At 43.2% G+C, this 17803-nt stretch overlaps 1 protein-coding gene across 7 annotated transcripts in view; it reads left to right on the top strand.

Moving 5' to 3' along the window:
• The first annotated feature begins 268 nt into the window (after nt 1–268).
• The window catches only part of RALGAPA2 (Ral GTPase activating protein catalytic subunit alpha 2), a 328194-nt gene continuing 310659 nt past the window's right edge, over nt 269–17803 (top strand). For 2 of the 7 annotated variants that reach the window (XM_086701563.1, XM_086701564.1), the window contains exon 1: nt 271–568. In XM_086701563.1, the coding sequence (XP_086557689.1) occupies nt 463–568 (106 nt within the window). In that variant the 5' untranslated portion in view covers nt 271–462. Of the gene's footprint in view, nt 569–17803 lie in introns of all 7 variants that reach the window. The other 5 variants (XM_086701566.1, XM_086701567.1, XM_086701568.1 and 2 more) reach the window with 3 other exon arrangements.

A 17803-nucleotide genomic window follows, 5' to 3' on the forward strand; every position in this document is an offset into this window, starting at 1 on the left:
AGAACGTGCTCAGACCTAACCCATTGACTCCCATCGTGCCTAAGACACTCCAGCCTGATTGGAGGACTTTTTTCGCAGTGCATTCTGGGACTTGTAGTACAGCCTGTGCAAGGGGCAAGCTTCTTTGTGATTCGCGGCGCCGACTCTGCGCTCCGGGCGCGCCCCCGCGAGGCGGGTCCGAAAGGCGCGCGCTTGCGCCGCGCCCGAAGGGCCCGCCCGCACCTCCCGCGGGGCGGGGCCGTCGGTTTCGCGTCGACACCGCCTTCCTGCACCGCCCTTCGCCGGACCCGTCCCGCCCCTTCTTCCTGGAGCCACAGCTGAAGCGGCGGCGGTAGCGGCGGTGGCCCGGCGGGGGGCGGCGAGTGGTCCGCGCGACACGCGCCGGCCCGGACCTTATGCGGTGACTCGCGCGGCGCAGGCGCCTCCTGCCCCGCCGGCGGGGCTCGGGTTTCCCGCGGCGGGATGTTCTCCCGAAGGAGCCACGGGGATGTGAAAAAGTCCACCCAGAAGGTGCTGGACCCCAAGAAGGACGTGCTGACCCGCCTGAAGCACCTGCGGGCGCTGCTGGGTGAGGCGCGAGCCGGGGCGCTGGGCTTGGGGGCACCTGCCCGGACGCCGGCCGGACGAGGGTCGGGACTGGGATGCAGACGGCATCGGGGGTTGGGGGGGGGGGGGGCGGCGTCAGACCCTCCTCTCTGGCGCCCGGCATTGTTCCCCAACAGCGAGCACTCTGGCCCTCGGGCTCTGCCCTGTCGCCCAGAGTGTAAATTTACCCCAGATTCGTGCCGGGTCACCTCGAGGCCGGTGGAGCCGTGACTCTTTCCTCCCCAGCAAATCCTGGACTCCAGGTGCTCCATACACACACACACACACACACTGAACTGTCTCCTCCTCTCCTATTTTTTAATTTTAATTTTGGACTCTTGACACCCTTAGTAGACTGAGTCTCCTAAGTGTTCCCAGCACACTTAATTGAACTGTCATCTCTTTCGTGGGCCCACTCCCCTTAAATTTTATTTTTACTTTTGAGTTGGAGTCTTCAAATAGACTGAGACATGAAGCGCTCCCAGGATAAATTAAATTTAGCTGTCATCCCTCTTCCCATGCTCTTTTTATTTTTATTCTTATTTTTATTTTTGGTCTGACTGCTTAGGTTTCTTTGTGTCCTTGGTGTGAAGGGGGGCTCCTCCTGTCTTCTTGGAGGGAAGGGTGGCTTTCCTGAGTTCAAGGAGGCTGCTGCTTCTTTATTGCCAAGATGACAGTGATAGTTCTTTGCCTTATTTCGTTTTTATGGACTGCTGGATGGAGGTTCTGTGGAGCCCTGGGGGCCCTGCAGTTGACCTGTGATGAAGCTCGTCCTTGTGGGTGTGAGGTGTCCACAAGGCTTCCTGTCACCTGCTGCATGTGATCTGTAGCTGCTTTGCTAGGCTGTGCTTTGTTTTGTTTTCTTACCTACTTAGTCTTAACTTTTGTTAAGGACCAAACACCTGTGCTGTCTATAGTGTTTTGCGTGGGTGGGGGTGTGAGAAAAGAACACCTTGTTTCTTCAAGATATCTTTTGTATTCTTAAAATGAGCAAAAATCACCTGATTTAGGACACATAGTCTAATGTGCCTATCACTTGAGGAGATATGGCGTAAAAGAATTCATTTTATATGTGAGAATTTTAAATAAAGATCTTGTTCGTGAGATTAAAGGTTGCTAAGTATTTCTATTTATACTCTGTGAAGCACCTCTGAGAAAACACACACCTACCTGGTTTCTCCAAGTGAAGTTATTCACAATCTCGAATTCCTTGAGATTACACTATCTTGTTCGGTTTGGAATGAAATATAAATTAGTTACTTACTGTTAGAGGGATTAGTTTTCAAGACTTTTGAAAGTGAAATGTGGTGTCCTTGGTAAACTGAACTGTCTGCTTCCTGTAGTAAAATCTCATGCACACACAGCTTGCATTGTGCAGAGTTTTTAGTAGTGACTGATTAACACCTACTGCAGGAACATTTTTGATAAAGGAGACTTGAACAGTATTTTAAAGCATTTGATACTCTGGAAGTTTTCCTGTGATAGAGAATTTGAACGTTTGTTCTTTCCAAGTCTGCAGGATTAAGTTGGCTACATTTTGTAAAGGCAGAATCAATTAAACCTAGATCAGTTTGGTTTCTTAGAGATCTACAATACATTGTTACCATTCTGAGAAAGTTAGTTTTCAAGGCTGTGTAATTGAGGTTTCACTTTAAGGTGCATATCCTATTTTGAGGAACTTTCTTTTTCATTTCATTGAGCTCATAATGACCTCAGTTTTGTAACAAAGAGAGGTTCTTTGATATTAGGTTTCTTGTTGATCCATTTGTGGAATGATCCAGTTTACTTTATTGCTGCAATCTTTATCCATAGGGACTAGATTTTTGTAAATGTGTCTGAGGAATTCTACTTGTAATGTCTAATGTAAACTTTTGCTAACAACTATGTTTTAAAGACCTCAAAGAAAGGGGCATCTGTGTAGCTCAGTTGGTTAATCGTCCTACTCTTCATTTCAGCTCAGGTTATGATCTCACTGTTGTGAGATCAAACCCTGCATCAGGCTCGGTGCCAAGTGTGGAGCCTGCTTGGGGTGTTCCTCTCTCTCTCTCTCTCTCTCTCTCTCTCTCTCTCTCTCTCTCTCTCCCCTTCACCCTGATTGTGCATTCACTCACTCTCTCTGTCTCTTTCAAAATAGATACATATATAAAAAATTAAAAGCTTTAAAGAAAAACAGTACATTAATGTACTTGTTCCTAGGATATCAGATACCCTATTTGTTTGCTACTTTAAAAAAAGTTTTTTTAATGTTTATTTTTGAGACAGAGAGAGACAGAGCATGAACGGGGGAGGGTCAGAGAGGCTCCAGGCTCTGAACTGTAAGCACAGAGCCCGATGCGGGGCTCGAACTCATGGACCGTGAGATCATGACCTGAGCCAAAGTCGGACGCTTAACCGACTGAGCCACCCAGGTGCTCCGTGTTTGCTACTTTAAGAAAAAGCCTATTTAGGGGCGCCTGGGTGGCGCAGTCGGTTAAGCGTCCGACTTCAGCCAGGTCACGATCTCGCGGTCCGTGAGTTCGAGCCCCGCGTCGGGCTCTGGGCTGATGGCTCAGAGCCTGGAGCCTGTTTCCGATTCTGTGTCTCCCTCTCTCTCTCTGCCCCTCGCCCGTTCATGCTCTGTCTCTCTCTGTCCCAAAAATAAATAAACGTTGAAAAAAAAAAATTTGAAAAAAAAAAGAAAAAGCCTATTTAGAAAAAAATGGCCTCTTGATCTGAAAGATAGTAATTGGCCAAAATTAAGAAAACTATTTGAAGGAATTGAATATACATTATTATTGTATTTTTATTTGCATATTCAGGTAATACTCTTGCATTTCACATATTTTATTGTCAAGTGATAATAAAGGTGTTCTTTTTTTTTACATAGAAAGATGATGGGGTGCCTGGGTGGCTCAGTAGGTTAAGTGTCCGACTTCGGCTCAGGTCATGATCTCACAGTCTGTGGGTTCGAGCCCCACGTCAGGCTCTGTGCTGACAGCTCAGAACCTGGGGCCTGTTTCAGATTCTGTGTCTCCCTCTTTCTCTGACTCTCCTCTGTTCATGCGCGTTCTCTCTCTCTGTCTCAAAAATAAATAAATGTTAAAAAAAATTAAAAAAAAAATAAAATAAAACAAAAAAGAAAGATGATACCACTGATCTGAATTTGCAGTTATGGCTTCATCACTTTGGTTAGTTACCTAGCCTGTCTTTGAACCTCAGTTTCTTTACTCTGTCAAATGGGTATGGTAATGTCTGCCTTGTAAAGGTTATTATGACTTAATATATAAACTACTTCAGCTTGGAGCAGGCATATAACAATTCCCTTTCCCATTACTTTCCTCCCATCATTAATAGGATAGGACAAGTATTTTGATAGGTAGTTTCCCACCCCCCCCCTTTATATTTTGATAATTGCTGTGAATTTGTTCTCTCTTTATAAAAATTAGTCTAAAACTGGCTAAGAAACACACAATGAACTGTGGAAAGTAGAATTTTCTCAGTCATGGTAATGGTTCAAGTTAGAACTTGCTTAGCTACTTTAACCTGGCTACATATTGTAGATTGGTCTGATATTATTAACTTTATTTTACAAAGGGGGAGACTGAGGCACAGGCAGACCTTACAAGGGGCCAAGTGATGTTCTAAATGATCTGTATATATTGTGTTAATCACAGACAGAACCATGAGCTCTTAGGTCCCCTGACTTCCAATTCTCCCTGCATTGTTGACATTATCGGTGGGAAAGTAAATGAGTATACAAAACAAAACAGAAACCAAAAAAATTCTCTGTATTGCTGTCTTGCCCCAGCAAAGATTCCATGTTTAATTGAAAGTTGAGTGTCTACTCTGAGTCCTAAAATAGAAATGGCATTGATGTAGCAAGAAGACTTGATGTAATTAGTAAGCATATAGTATGGTATGTACTTAGATAGTGGCTTTTATGGTGGACTTCAATATAGGATTTCAAGGGGTCAAAAAAGATCATTAAGAGTGGCACAAAGAGAAGGACATCTTGAAGGAGGTTTTACTCATCCTGGGCCCTAAGGATGGTTAGACTAGTTCTGTCCAATAGAAATATAAGGTGAGCCACATGTTTAATTTAAAATTTTTTAGTAGCCACATTTAAAAAAAAAGGAAGCAGGTGAAATTAATTTTAATAATACATTTTATTTCATCCCACAGATCTAATATGTATTATATCAACAGGTAATCAATATAAAATAATATTTTTTACCCCAAGTCTTTGAAATCTAGTGTGTGTTGTATACTTAGCACATCTCCTTTCAAACCAACTGCATTTTAAAAGCTTAGCAGCCACATGTGGCTAGTGGCTACATACTGGACAGAGCAAGGTTAGAATTTGGGAAGGGCAGGGGGAGGACAGTTCCAAGCAAGGGGACCTGGAAGCTGGCAGTGAAAATATGCATGGCAATGATGTGTAAAGGTGAGGAACACCAACCAACCTGCCAGTTCCTCCTGTCTGGTGAGGGAATCGAGTAATGTTGGTCATGAGATAGAGTGCTAGAACTCTTGCCCTGAGGGTGTTCACAGTGTCAGATGAGTGATTACAGTGCTGTGTAGTCCAGGGGTGGGGGCAGAACGGTGAGTTGGACTGGGGGATACTGGTGGGGGAAAGGAGGGTGGCCTGACTGGCAGAAGCTGGGGCAGTTGGGGGGCCAGATCAGAAAAGGTCTTGTTTGTCTGAGTTGGAAACTCATGTCTTATCTTGGAGGTGAGAGGGCCCACTTGAAGAACTCTTAGTAGGTCAAATGATAAGACTTGAGAGCTGCCTGTCAACAGAGTCAGGAAGATGGACCGGAGGGGAGGGGTGACACTACTGGCAGTGAAGAAACAGATTATAAGGGTCTGAAATGAGATGCTCCACGAATGGAGAGGAGGAGCAGGATTACAAAGGACCAATGCAGCAGGAACTAGTGATTGTCTAAGTAAAGTAATGAAACTGAGGTTTGCAGAAGCCAGGTGAGGAGTGATCAATCTGAAGGAGAAGAGATCTGGGATGAGAGGCCATAGTCAAGTCTAATCATGTGACATCAGGGTTTGGGCCAAATATTTGAAACCAGAGAGGAGAGAGCAGTCTCTCTCAAATGCTCTCTATATATGGACAGAGTAACATGGAACATTTTGGTATATTTCAACTATTTCTTTAGGTAGGGACAAGTTCACTTAAGCAATTTTATTTATTTTTATTATTCATTTATTTTAAAAATATTTATTAATTTTTGGGAAGAGCACAAGTCGGGGAGGGGCAGAGAGAGGATGACGGAGGATCCAAAGTGGGCTCAGCACTGACAGGCTGACAGCAGCAAGCCCAGTGTGGTGCTTGAATTTAGGAATTGCGAGATGATGACCTGAGCTAATTTGGACGCTCAGCCAACTGAACCACCCAGGTGCCCCTCACTTAGAATTTTAAATGTTGCCTTTTAAACTTATTTTCTTATTAACATTTTTGTACCCTTTTTCCCCCTCTCATTTTTATTAACTACAAACATTTGTTGAAACTGTGCAGGGTAAGTTAGCTTACCATTTCCTGGATGGTTAAATTGTTTCCTTCCTTTCTCTTTCTTTCTCTGATGTAAATAATACCACGGTAAACACCTTGGGAAGCAGCTTTGTATTTTGTGTTATTTCGTTAGGACAGATTCCACTGAGGTCAAATTGCTGGGTTTGAACGTGTTTATAACTCGATTCACTGTGTTTTCCTAAGTGTTGCTCCCAGTGAGCCTGCTAACAGCAAGGATTGAGACTACCATTTCCACTGTTGTCTGACAAGCAATAAACACATTTGTGTAATTTGATAATTGGCGGTAGGCATTTTGGAGAGTAAGAGTGTCAGGGATAGGACCAGAGGAGTTGGGAGGAGATCCTGGCTGATGATAGGGGAAGATGAGTTTGGTGTTATGGGTGTTGAGTCTGAGCAAAAGGCAAGATCCAAGTGGAAATGTCTGGGAGGTTGTTGGACATGGGGTCTGGAGCTTAATAAGAGGATAAAAGCTACGATGTGGTTGTCTATCATCGTCATGGTTCCATCGAATCTTCCCACAACCTCTGATGAAGGTAGGAGGCTCTTACTCTCAACCTATAGATGAGGGAACCAAGGCTCAGTGCACTTAACTACTTGTCTGTTAGCACCCCGTCCATAAGTGGCAGAGCCAGGATTCCTGATTATGGAGCCCATTTTATGCCTCTGCTAGTTACCTGACTCAGAAGTATATTTACATATCAGATAATATATTTACCCACCACAGTGAATGTTAACATAAAAACAAAAGCCCAAGGGTTTTTGCATGTCCCCCCAAAATGTTGCTTTGACTTGTGCTGCTTTCTTCTGTTTTACTAGATTCTTCTAAGGAGACTTGAGGCTGTATTTGATTTCAGCATGGCAGAAAATAAAGAGACTCCTTTTGTGTTTTTCTGTTCATTGGCCTCTCTGTGCCCTTGGCAGGCCTAACAGGTGGTACAATATTGCATGGACATTACTGCCAAAGGACACTCTACAACCAGAGCAAAGTCGGAGGTGCAATTTCAGGCTCTTCAGCCAGTCTTAGTGTGGTCTCTCTCATTTAACCTTGTTTGAAGCAAAGTCATTTTGCCATATGCTCCCTTTGCTAATTTTTTATCAGTTACTAACATTAAAATGTTAGTATCTGTTAGTATCTGTATCCTCTGGAATATAAAATGAACTTTAGACACATACGTGAAATGCAGATATACCAATCCCTGCCTCTAGGGCTTGAGGATGTCTGTACTTTTTCTTCTTTTTTTTTTTTTTTTTAATATTTTTTAACGTTTATTCATTTTTGAGAGAGAGAGAGAGACAGAGTGCGAGTGGGGGAGGGGCAGAGAGAGAGGGATTCACAGAATCTGAAGCAGGCTCCAGCTCTGAGCTGTCAGCACAGGGCCCGACGCAGGGCTCGAACCCACGAACTGTGAGATCATGACCTGAGCCCAAGTCGGACACTTAACCGACTGAGCCACCCATGTGCCCTGAGGATGTCTGTAGTTCTGATGTGAGAAGGAAGAACCTAGGGTAAGAGTCTGATTGAGCTCAGATGTTTTGTTTGGGACCACTTCCGGGAAGAGAGATCATTGATAAGCCTAGAATATTTTGATGTAAACTTTTACTATTTTTATTTTTATTTTTTTGTAAGTGCGTTACTGGCAATTGGGTATGAATACTTTTACTAGCTGTTTAGAGTACTTATCTTTCCATACATAAAACTGTAGAGAATTGTTTATTTAAAAAAATTCACTTTCAAAATAGCAAATTCATTCCATTTAAATTTTTAAAAGATGTTTATTTTAAGAGACAGAGAGGGAGAGAGTGTGCTTGCACATGCGAGCAGGATAGGGGCAGAGAGAAACGGAGAGAGAGAATCCCAAGCAGGCTCTTCGTGGAGCCCAACGTAGACTGAGACAAAATCAAGAGTAGGACGCTCAACTGACTCAGCCACCCAGGTGCCCATCAATTTAAATTTTAAAATTATTTTTTTTATTAAAAAAATGTTTTTAACATTTATTTATTATTGAGAGACAGAGAGAGACAGAGCACAAGCAGGGTTAGAGGGAGAGGGAGACACAGAATCTGAAGCAGGCTCCACGCTCTGAGCTGTCAGCACAGAACCCAATGGGGGGGTCAAAGCCATGAACCATGAGATCATGACCTAAGCCGAAGTGAGATGCTTAAGTGACTGAGCCACCCAGGTGCCCCAGATTTTAAAATTATCCTTTAAAGGAGGGATATAAGTTATTGTACTGTAAAATTAAGAATAATATATAAATGTAGTAAAGATCTATCTTGTCTTTGGAATTTTAAAAAATTTCAGTTCCACAGACATTTTTTCAAGAGTGTGAATGTGTAAGGATGTGTATGTGTCTGTCTGTCTGCTCGGGAGGGCTGTGTATTCAGAGGTCAATAAGGCACAAGCCCAGAACTTAACGGTTTAATAGGAGACGCAGACACATAAACAACTACATTTGGCATGAAGGAGTTAGTGCCTCTATAGAGCGGGTAAAGCTGCAGAGGTGGCCACACAAGGTGCATAAGAGGCACAGCAAAAAGGCCTCTTGGCCTTGGAGAGGTCGCCAGTGCTTCCTGAGGGAGATGAGGTCTGAGGTGGGTTCAGAATAACAAATACAGGGTTTCCCAGGAGGAGAAGTTGGGGACAAGGGGACTGCAGAGGGAGGGACTTGTGTGAGGGTAATGGTGTGGCCACATGGAGTTAAGTACAGTGGCTTTTATCCTGTGGTGTGGGTAGATGTTGGGAACCAGGAAGACTTGAGTATAGGATAGGAGCCAAACCCGATGTGTCCCCTTGATGGATGGCCTGGGAGTCTCAGTCTTTCTGAGATTTGGAACACGGGTGCCGGGAGAGTGAGAGCTCCCATCCTTTTGGATTGCAAACCATGAGGGTGTAGCATGGGCTGCTAGTGTTCATCTTTCCCCAGTGTCGAGGGCACCTGCCTCAAATTGAATTCATACTCAGAGAGAAGCAGGGCAGAGACATGGAGGGCGAGAAGAGCCCACTGGACCCTGTTGAGTGAGAGGTTCAGCCATGTCTGCTATCTCCACCCCTGAACTTCTCAGCTGCAGGTGGTAGTAACACCCTGTTTTTGCTTAGCTAGTTTGAGTCATATTTCTGGGTCTTGAAATGGAAAGAATACAGATTAATATGCCTGAATGAGAGGGGGAAATCCCAGATCAGAGATGGGTGGGTGGGTACATATGTGTAGATATGCTTCTTATATTTTTTAAGAGCTGAGCAAAGTTGAGCTTATGTATGTAGGAGAAGGAACTAATAAAAGAGTAAAATTGAAGAAACTGTGGAGAGAAAGGGGGTAAAAATGGAGTAAAGTATGGTCTGCAGTGGGAGGTCTCATGCCATGGCTTTTGTTTTCTCTGGGAAAGTAAGAGGTAGTGTCAACTGCTGAGTTAGTTTCCTTGCTGGTGTAGTGATAGGAATTGAGGATGTCTTCTTCCCTTTCCTGTGCCATGTATCCCCTTAAATAAAGGAAATATTGTAATCTGTAAGATTGCAGTTCTTATTCTTCTGTGGAGTCATCTCATAAATATATTTAACTTCTGTATTAAATGCTTGGCCACAAATGGGGAAATGTGTGTGTGTGTGTGTGTGTGTGTGTGTGTGTGTGTGTATAGTGCAGATGTTGCCTGCCCTTCTGCTCGGTGACCATGTACCCCAGAGCAGCATCAGGCAGGACCAGGGGCATACTGTGTTCTCAGTGGTCTTCTTTCCCTCACACCTCTCGCTGCAGGACCATCTGACCTGTCAGGTGCAATTTTGATCTCCATTTTTGCCTTTAATGTGACTTAACCTCACATAAGATGTAACTTGATTGCACTGATATCCCATATTCATGTGGCACTTTACGCCTTTGCAAAATGTTTTCTCACATTCTCATTGGATCGATATGCTTCCTTAAGCAACCAGTTCAGAAAGGATTTACCTTCTAGATTCTTAGTCGAGCTTTGTTTCTGAGTATGTTCTGAATGCCCAATTCAAGTTTTTAACTGTGATTTTTACAGAAGAGATATTTCATAACCAGTTTTGTGTCTTCTTTTAGAAACTGAAACCACATCTGAAAGATACTTTAAAAGTATTTCTAATTTTTAACTGTAGATATGTAATTTCGCTCTTGTAAATGTGGTTTAGTTTAAAAAGATAAAGAGCCCTTTGATATTGTCTTGCATTTGATTTTAAGTGATGGCACATATTCACTGAAACTCAACCATGGTTTCAAGGACACATAGGTACTAATGACGTTTCTTGTGCCCAGTTGTGGCAACTATGAGAATGCACCACTCATATCCCTACTGGGGGCAGCATGACTGACTTGATATCTAGCTGCTGCCTTCTGGATTCACCACAACAAGAAGCCAAAGCTGAGCTTCTCTTGGGCTACTTGCAATTACTGAGCAAGAGATTACTAATGTGGTTAATTCCTGCAAGACCCGGATGCCTCTGAAGAGTGGCCTTGACTTGAGGACTCCCCATTGGTGTGGTCAAGACCTTCTCACAACTGAGTTGGATCTGAGACTCTTCCTCCCCAGCCCTCTTTCTTTCCCCTCTCCTTTGCAGGGGTCAGACCTTCACTGTGGTGAAGCCTCTCCTTGCCTTCTCAGGTCTTCCCCCTTCACAGACAGTTCCCCCGATCAATCTCCTGCAGGTGTAATCCTATCTTGGTGTCTATTTCTTAGGGAGCCCCAACGGACATACCATCCCTTTCCCCAGAAGGTGTTGCCCATCCTACCATGTAAAACCCTTCCAGGAAACAGCATGAGCACACTACATCTTCCACGTGAACTTTCTTTGTCCCTCTGTCCCGAAATGATCTTTTCTGAGAATTCCCATAGCACTTGGAACCTCTCATTGGCGTTGCTCGCCTATTGTACTTAGTTGTGTTCTGCCAGATCTCACCTACTAGATGATAAATACATTGAGAACATGAAGAGCTTCTTGTTCATGCTGATTCCTTTTGGTAACATACTTCCTTATTTATAGTCATAATAATTAGCATTTAATCAGCACTTTCATGTGCCACACACTGCCAGAAATACTTTCACATGCATTAACTCATGCAGTCCTCCCAAGTGGGATAGGTAATATTATCATCCTCATTTTACAGATGAGACACAGAAAGGTTAAGAATCTTGTCCAAGTTTACACAGCTGATAAATGACAGAGTTAGGATTTGAACCCAGGCAGCTGGGCTCCAGAGTCCCCTTGTTCATTTAACAGTTATTTTTTATCTAGACACAACATGTGTCAGGCATTATACACAGCATTGGGGATGCCAGAGCTTGCAGTCCAAATCTAGAATAAATAACTATTGAAAAAAAAAAAAAAAACCAAAATGTGATTTCCCACATAGATGGATGTAAGTCTGTGGGGGAGTAGCAGCCACCTGTGTGGATGTTTTGAAAAATTCCTAAAAGTCTTCCTGACCCAAAGATTGTTTTCACAAGCCAGATGTTCCCATCATTAAAGTAATGATTCAAGGGGGGCCTGGATGGCTCAGTCGGTTAAGCGTCCTACTTCAGCTCAGGTCATGATCTCACAGTTTGTGGGTTCGAGCCTTGCGTCCAGCTCTGTGCTGACAGCTCGGAGTCTGGACTCTGCTTTGGATTCTCTGTCTCCTCTTGTCTCTGTGCCCCTCCCTGCTCACATTCTGTCTCTCAAAAATAAATAAACATTAAAAAAATTAATTATTTGAGACCATGAATTAAGGTCTCCTGAGAGAGTCCCCTAACCTTCTCCCTCGTGTACATGCACTCATTATCAGACCCTCCCCTCTGATCCCAAGGGGGAAAAGCTGTAAGAAAGGACTGTTTGTGTGGACTAAAGGGAGAAGAGGTTGGGAAAAGAGTTTGGGGGTGGAGGGCAGCAGGACAAGGAGGCTGTTGGTAAGGATGGGCTTGGGGAAGGCTTAGGCAAGTACCCTAGATATTCTTTCTTGGAAACAATTTGAGAGACACTATTTTAAAATTTTACAATTTACACTGTTGTAAATTTGTAAAAACCAAAACTGAGTCACTATCCCAAAAATGGACCTGGTATAACTACTGAAAATTCTTTCAATGAAATCTTTGATAGTATTTTCAAGACTGCATGGAAGAGAGGGGAACAGATGACATGTTGCTTCTTTGCAACTTTTTAAAGAGATTGATGTGTTTTCTGTCTGGTCACATTTCTGGTGCAAACAATGTAGACTTCTCTTTCCCATGGACTTTATATCTGATAAGGTGGAGATGTGTTTGGGTTAGTTAGGCTTGACGTAGTAGAGCTTATGCTCAAGTCTTAGGTAGAAGTAAAAACATCACCTAGTGTGTGTGATGTGTGTGTATCATATTACAGCTGTTTATGTTTGAGAGAAGGGTTCAGTTCCTCTCTTCCTGCTCCTAAAAATAAATATATACACGGACATATCCACATCACTTTTAACTGAAGTAAAAAGTAAATAATGAACTGGACAAATATTTAAAACTTAGAGGATATAGTTATATCCTCAATATCGTCAATACACAGAGAGCTCCTACATATCAACAGGAAAAATTATAATGTTTAAAATGTATGTATATATGTCACAGATGAAGAAATGACAAGACCCATTGTTTTATATGCCATCCTTCAGTTATCTAGAATATATAAACTTATAAATGTTTATTTTTGAGAGAGAGAGAGAGGGAGGGAGTGTGCATGAGCCTGGGAAGGGCAGAGAAAATGGGGACAGAGGATCTGAAGCAGTATCTACACTGACAGAAGTGAGCCTAGTGTGGGGCTGGAACTCACAAACTGTGAGATCATGACCTGAGCCAAAGTTGGATGCTCAACCAACCGAGCCACCCAGGTGCCCCAGAATATATAAACTTATAAATTAAAATGTATTTACCTATTATTTTAGCAAAGTTGCTGGTGTGTGTGTGTGTGTGTGTGTGTGTGTGTGTGTGTGTGTGTGTGTTTCCCTGAATGATTTCTCCTGGTTCCAACACACCTTTGACAGGACTATAATTTGGTATGATCTTTCTGAAAAGTAATTTGTTGGAATATGCCAGTGGTCTTAAAAATGTACAAATCATTTGAGCAGAGCCTGACTCAGGGCTCAAATGCACAGAACCATGAAATCAAGAACCTTAGCTGAAATCAAGAGTTGGATGCTTGACTGAGCCACCCAGGCGCCCCTATTTCTTTCTTTTTTAAGTAATCTCTACACCCAACATGGAGTTCAAACTTATGACCCTGAGATCAAGAGTTACACAGTCTTCCAACTGAGCCAACCAAGTGCCCCAGGCTCAGACCTCCACACCCATCCAAAGGTGGGAAAACTGAGGACCAGAAATATTAAGACACTTGCTTGAGATCACAAGACCAGTGTGAGCTGTGAAGTCAGGTTTTAAATGCAGTAATCTGATTCCAGATTTTTCAAGATTAGCTACTGGCCTTTATTCCTTCCCCTAAGGATAGATGAAGGTTGAAGTCTAGGGAAAGGCAGCTAGAGACAGAGAGTGAGTGGGGGAGGGGCAGAGCGAGAGGGGAACCGAGGATCAGAAGCTGCGGCAAGCCCAATGCAGGACCAGGAGATCATGACCTGAGCAGAAGTTGGACGCTCAACCAACTGAGCTACCCAGGAGCCCATAGTCTTCTCTCTGTCTGCGGTTTTGCGTTCCACAGTTTCAATAACCACGTCATCCCTGGTCAGGAAGCAGATGCGCCTCCATGTGATGAATCATCAGATGGTCAGTAGTAGCCTTCAGTGACCTGACATCACAACGCCTGTGTCATCCATCTCACCTGTGTCATCACATGGGCATCTTTTTGCCTCACATCATCACAAGAAGAAGGGGAAGGACACAGACTATTTGGCCTTATATTCATGGCTGCACTAAAGCCCAGACATCTAACTGACCATGTCTACCCAGCAGGTTTATGCCTAAAGATGCACAAGGCTGATGTTGCTGCAGTCAAATTTACAGGTTTCTGCTATGGCAGGAGTCTTCTGTGCCAATTGCTACCTATTCCTTGGCCTTGGCTGCCATCTGCTCCTTGGCCAAAATGCCTGAAACTCTGCCCAGCTTCAGACTTCCATCTCCATCTGCCTGAGACATGTGGTCTTGAAGGCATCCTCAGAGCCAGCTGCTACTACCCTTCAGGGCAAGTACACCTGCCTACTGAAACGGACATTGTTAACCATTGCACCGAACCATTGTGTCAGTTATTTTCAGTGCATTATCTTGACTATTCAACATAACGCTGTGAGATGCTCTAAATCAGCAATCAATTTTGGAACCTCTATTAAATTCAGAAGGCAAAAACAATTACATTTGGAGAAAAGAGCAGAACCACCATCAAGGCCTCCTGAAGAAGCACTCCTTCCTGGGGCCCCCGGGTGTGAGTGGAGTTTATGATGGTCCCCTGGCAGTCGGATCCTCCCAGTTTCTTCTGTAGACAAATGTTTGGATTGAACTTCACCCTCTGCACAATGAGGAAACATGTTTTAAAGGCCTCACTTGTCAAAAAAGACTTGTAAAACAAACTTAACGAGACTTCTAGATACAGTGGGAGCCATACAATAGGCTTCTTTGGTGCTTGAGTTGGAAAGCAGCCTCTGCAGCTCCTGCCATGCTGTGCACCGTGCCCGGTCTGTCCCCTCCTGGCTGCAGCCTGTGTCCCCTGCCCACCCCTCCTTTTACCTTCCTGATAAAATGTGTACCTGGATATTGCTCCGTGATGACTGACTGTTAAAATGCTCTGCAAATAAAAAACTGCTGCTAAGTCACACTCAAGAGAAGTACAGAAAATCCTCCAATGTTACAGTCAGCTGCATTTGAATAGAGGCTAAGCAACAAATTTCTTCTAGGCCAACCCTTCACTTTTTAAATGGAGGAGACTGAGGCCTAGAGAGGGGAAAGCACTCGAATAGTATGCATATTTTATGACAGTAAAAGAGAAGATTAAAACATGAATAGATAAGACTTAGGGCAGGACTTTATGCCAGAGGGGGGCCTTTAGACTCTTCTTCCCTCTCTGTCCCCTTCCTACTCCTTTAGTTTTCCCCATAGTGCTTGCCCTCCCAGTACTAAATGAGGTTGGTAGCCTGTTGTTCCCATTTTACAGAAAAATTATAGACACACATTCCCCATAACAGAAACAGGCTGGTGGCCCTGTGGTAGCCAAGTCAGGATTCCACCTCAGGTGTGCCTGATGACAGAGCTTTCTCTTAATCACAATAACATTTGAAAGATGAACATGCGGAGGCTTGGAGTAGAGAGTCATAGGTACTGCCTTAGGAAGCAGCTGGTCCCGGACTCAGATCCACCATGACTACATAGGAAACTGCAGGTCTTTTCCTGGTACTACTGACCCCTGTCTACCTGTGGTCAGATCCTAAAAACTCAAGTCCATTTTTAAGCCCAGTGCCCCCTTTCATTGTTAGGAATATTTGGACTTCAAAACGAGGGAGTTTGGGGGTACGTGTGGCTTCTTTGGGACTCAGGCAGTGAGGATAGATGTCTTTAGGTTCACCTGGCAGCCTCAGGCTGAATTCCTGATTCCCTTCCTTCCCTAGTTCTCCCTATATCCCTTGGCCCTCTTCCTAGTGCATAGTAGGTGCTCAATAAATAGCTGCTGAATGAATGAAAAAAATGTACATATCATTTGATTTAATTTCTTTTTGTAAGAAATTATGATATACTTAATGGCTATTAAGAAATGCATTGCAGCATTGTTTTCTTGTTTAAAATTTTGTTTATTGAAGTGAATTCCACATAATATAAAATTAATCATTTGAAAGTGAATAATTTAGTGGCATTTAGGACACTTACAGTGCTGTGCAATCATCACACCTCTATTTAGTCCAGACATTTTCATCATTTCAACAGAAAACCCTGTAACCATTAGGCAGTCACTTATTCCTTCCTCTCTTCAGCCCCTGACAACCACCTGGGTATGTAACTAGCTGGGGGATCTTTTTGCTTTTTAAAATTATTCTGCTCCACCAGAATGGTAGTACAGTTGACCCTTAACAACAGGTTTCAACTGCGTCGGTCCACTTATACGTGGGGTTTTTCCGATAACTATGCAATAGTACTGTAAATGTCTTTTCTCTTCTTTATGATTTTCTTAGTAACATTTTATTTTCTCTATCTTCCTTTATTGTAAAATATGGTATTTAATATATACAACATATGAAATGTGTGTTAATTATCTGTTCATGTTATCAGTGAGACTTCTGGTTAACAGGCTGTTAAGTTTGGGGAGTCAGAATTTGTTACATGCTGTGAGTAGATACCCCCAATCCCTGCACTGTTCAAGGGTCAACTATATATGTTGAACATATTTATACTAGTCAGAGCTCTTGGTTGCATGTGGCAGAAACTCAAACTAACTTGAGAAAAGGGGGACTTAATGATACATACAACTACTCTAAGGGAACGTTTATCTTTAAGTATGTATGACTGTTGACAGGGAGGTGAGTGGAGTCCAGGGAACTCACTCATTCTCATGTCCACTCTCTTTTTTTACTCTCCCTTGATGAAAAATAACTCCTCTCCACTCTTGGTTCCATGTTTGTTTGTTTGTTTGTTTGTTTGTTTTCTGTGCTTCTGCTTCATTCTTAGGTTGACTCTGCCAGGTGCGAGAGAGATGGTCCCCGAAAGCTAGTGGCTCCTCCCGTAGGGCGCCAGGTCCTGAGACCACTCTGATTGGCTTTACTTGAGTCATGTGCCCATTCCTGTACCAACACTGGGTGAGGGAGATGGAGTACTCTGATTGGCTGGCCTGTATATCATTTGTCCTTTTCCTGAGGACTGAGTCTCATTCTGGCTCATATATTTCTGAGAATAGTTCTGGAAAGGCATACTGATACATTCCCACAGAAAATAATACTGCTAATATCTCTGCTCATCCCCATGTATGTCACAAGGGCATTGCCTTTTGTGTTAATAATCCTAGATCATTGAGAAAACCTTACATGACATTCTGTAAGTTCTACTTAAGACTATGGGAGTTACAATTGAAGGTTTATCTAATTTGAGGGAAGTAAGGGTTACTGTTCTAATAAATGGATTAACCACCCTTGAGTTCTGTCTGTGTTAGACAGTATACCTTGTTTTTAGGTCATTTCTACAAATAGTTACTGAGGACTTGCTATTTGCCAAATGAAGCTCCAGTTTCATGAGATTCTATTAAGGGAGATGAATAAGAAACAAATAACAAGCAAATGTATGATATAATTGCAAGTAATGATTATAGGAAAATGAAGCTTGATAGGGATGTTTGTATGTTGGTCTAGACAGCTGGGTCAGGGAAGGCCTCTCTGAAGAGGGGTTTAGAGTCAAGACCTGGGTTAAGCAGGGCATAGCTTGGTGATTATTTCTGGGAATAGTGTTCCAGAAGGAACAGTAATTCCTGGAGAGAATCTGCACACACAGAAAGTGTGCATGCTCCAAGTCATAAATACGCTTGAGAATCTAGTGGAAGTCTATAGAGTTGGAGGAGTTGGGAGTGGGGGAGGAAAGGGTAGGACCAGGTGGGGCTTGTAGGTCTCAGGGAGGACTTATAAGGTAAAATGGAGAGCCCCATGGGAAGTAAGAGCAGGGGTATGACCTGAGTTGACCGTTAAGACCTTTCTTTGTAGAAAGCTTTATTTTATTTTGGCTCATTTTGTTAGAAGTCCTGTCCTTTGTCCCAATACTGAGCAGTGGCTA

The sequence above is a fragment of the Puma concolor genome, chromosome A3, assembly GCF_028749965.1.
Source record: "Puma concolor isolate L17-30 chromosome A3, mPumCon1.1.hap2, whole genome shotgun sequence".
In the NCBI taxonomy this organism is placed as follows: domain Eukaryota; kingdom Metazoa; phylum Chordata; class Mammalia; order Carnivora; family Felidae; genus Puma; species Puma concolor.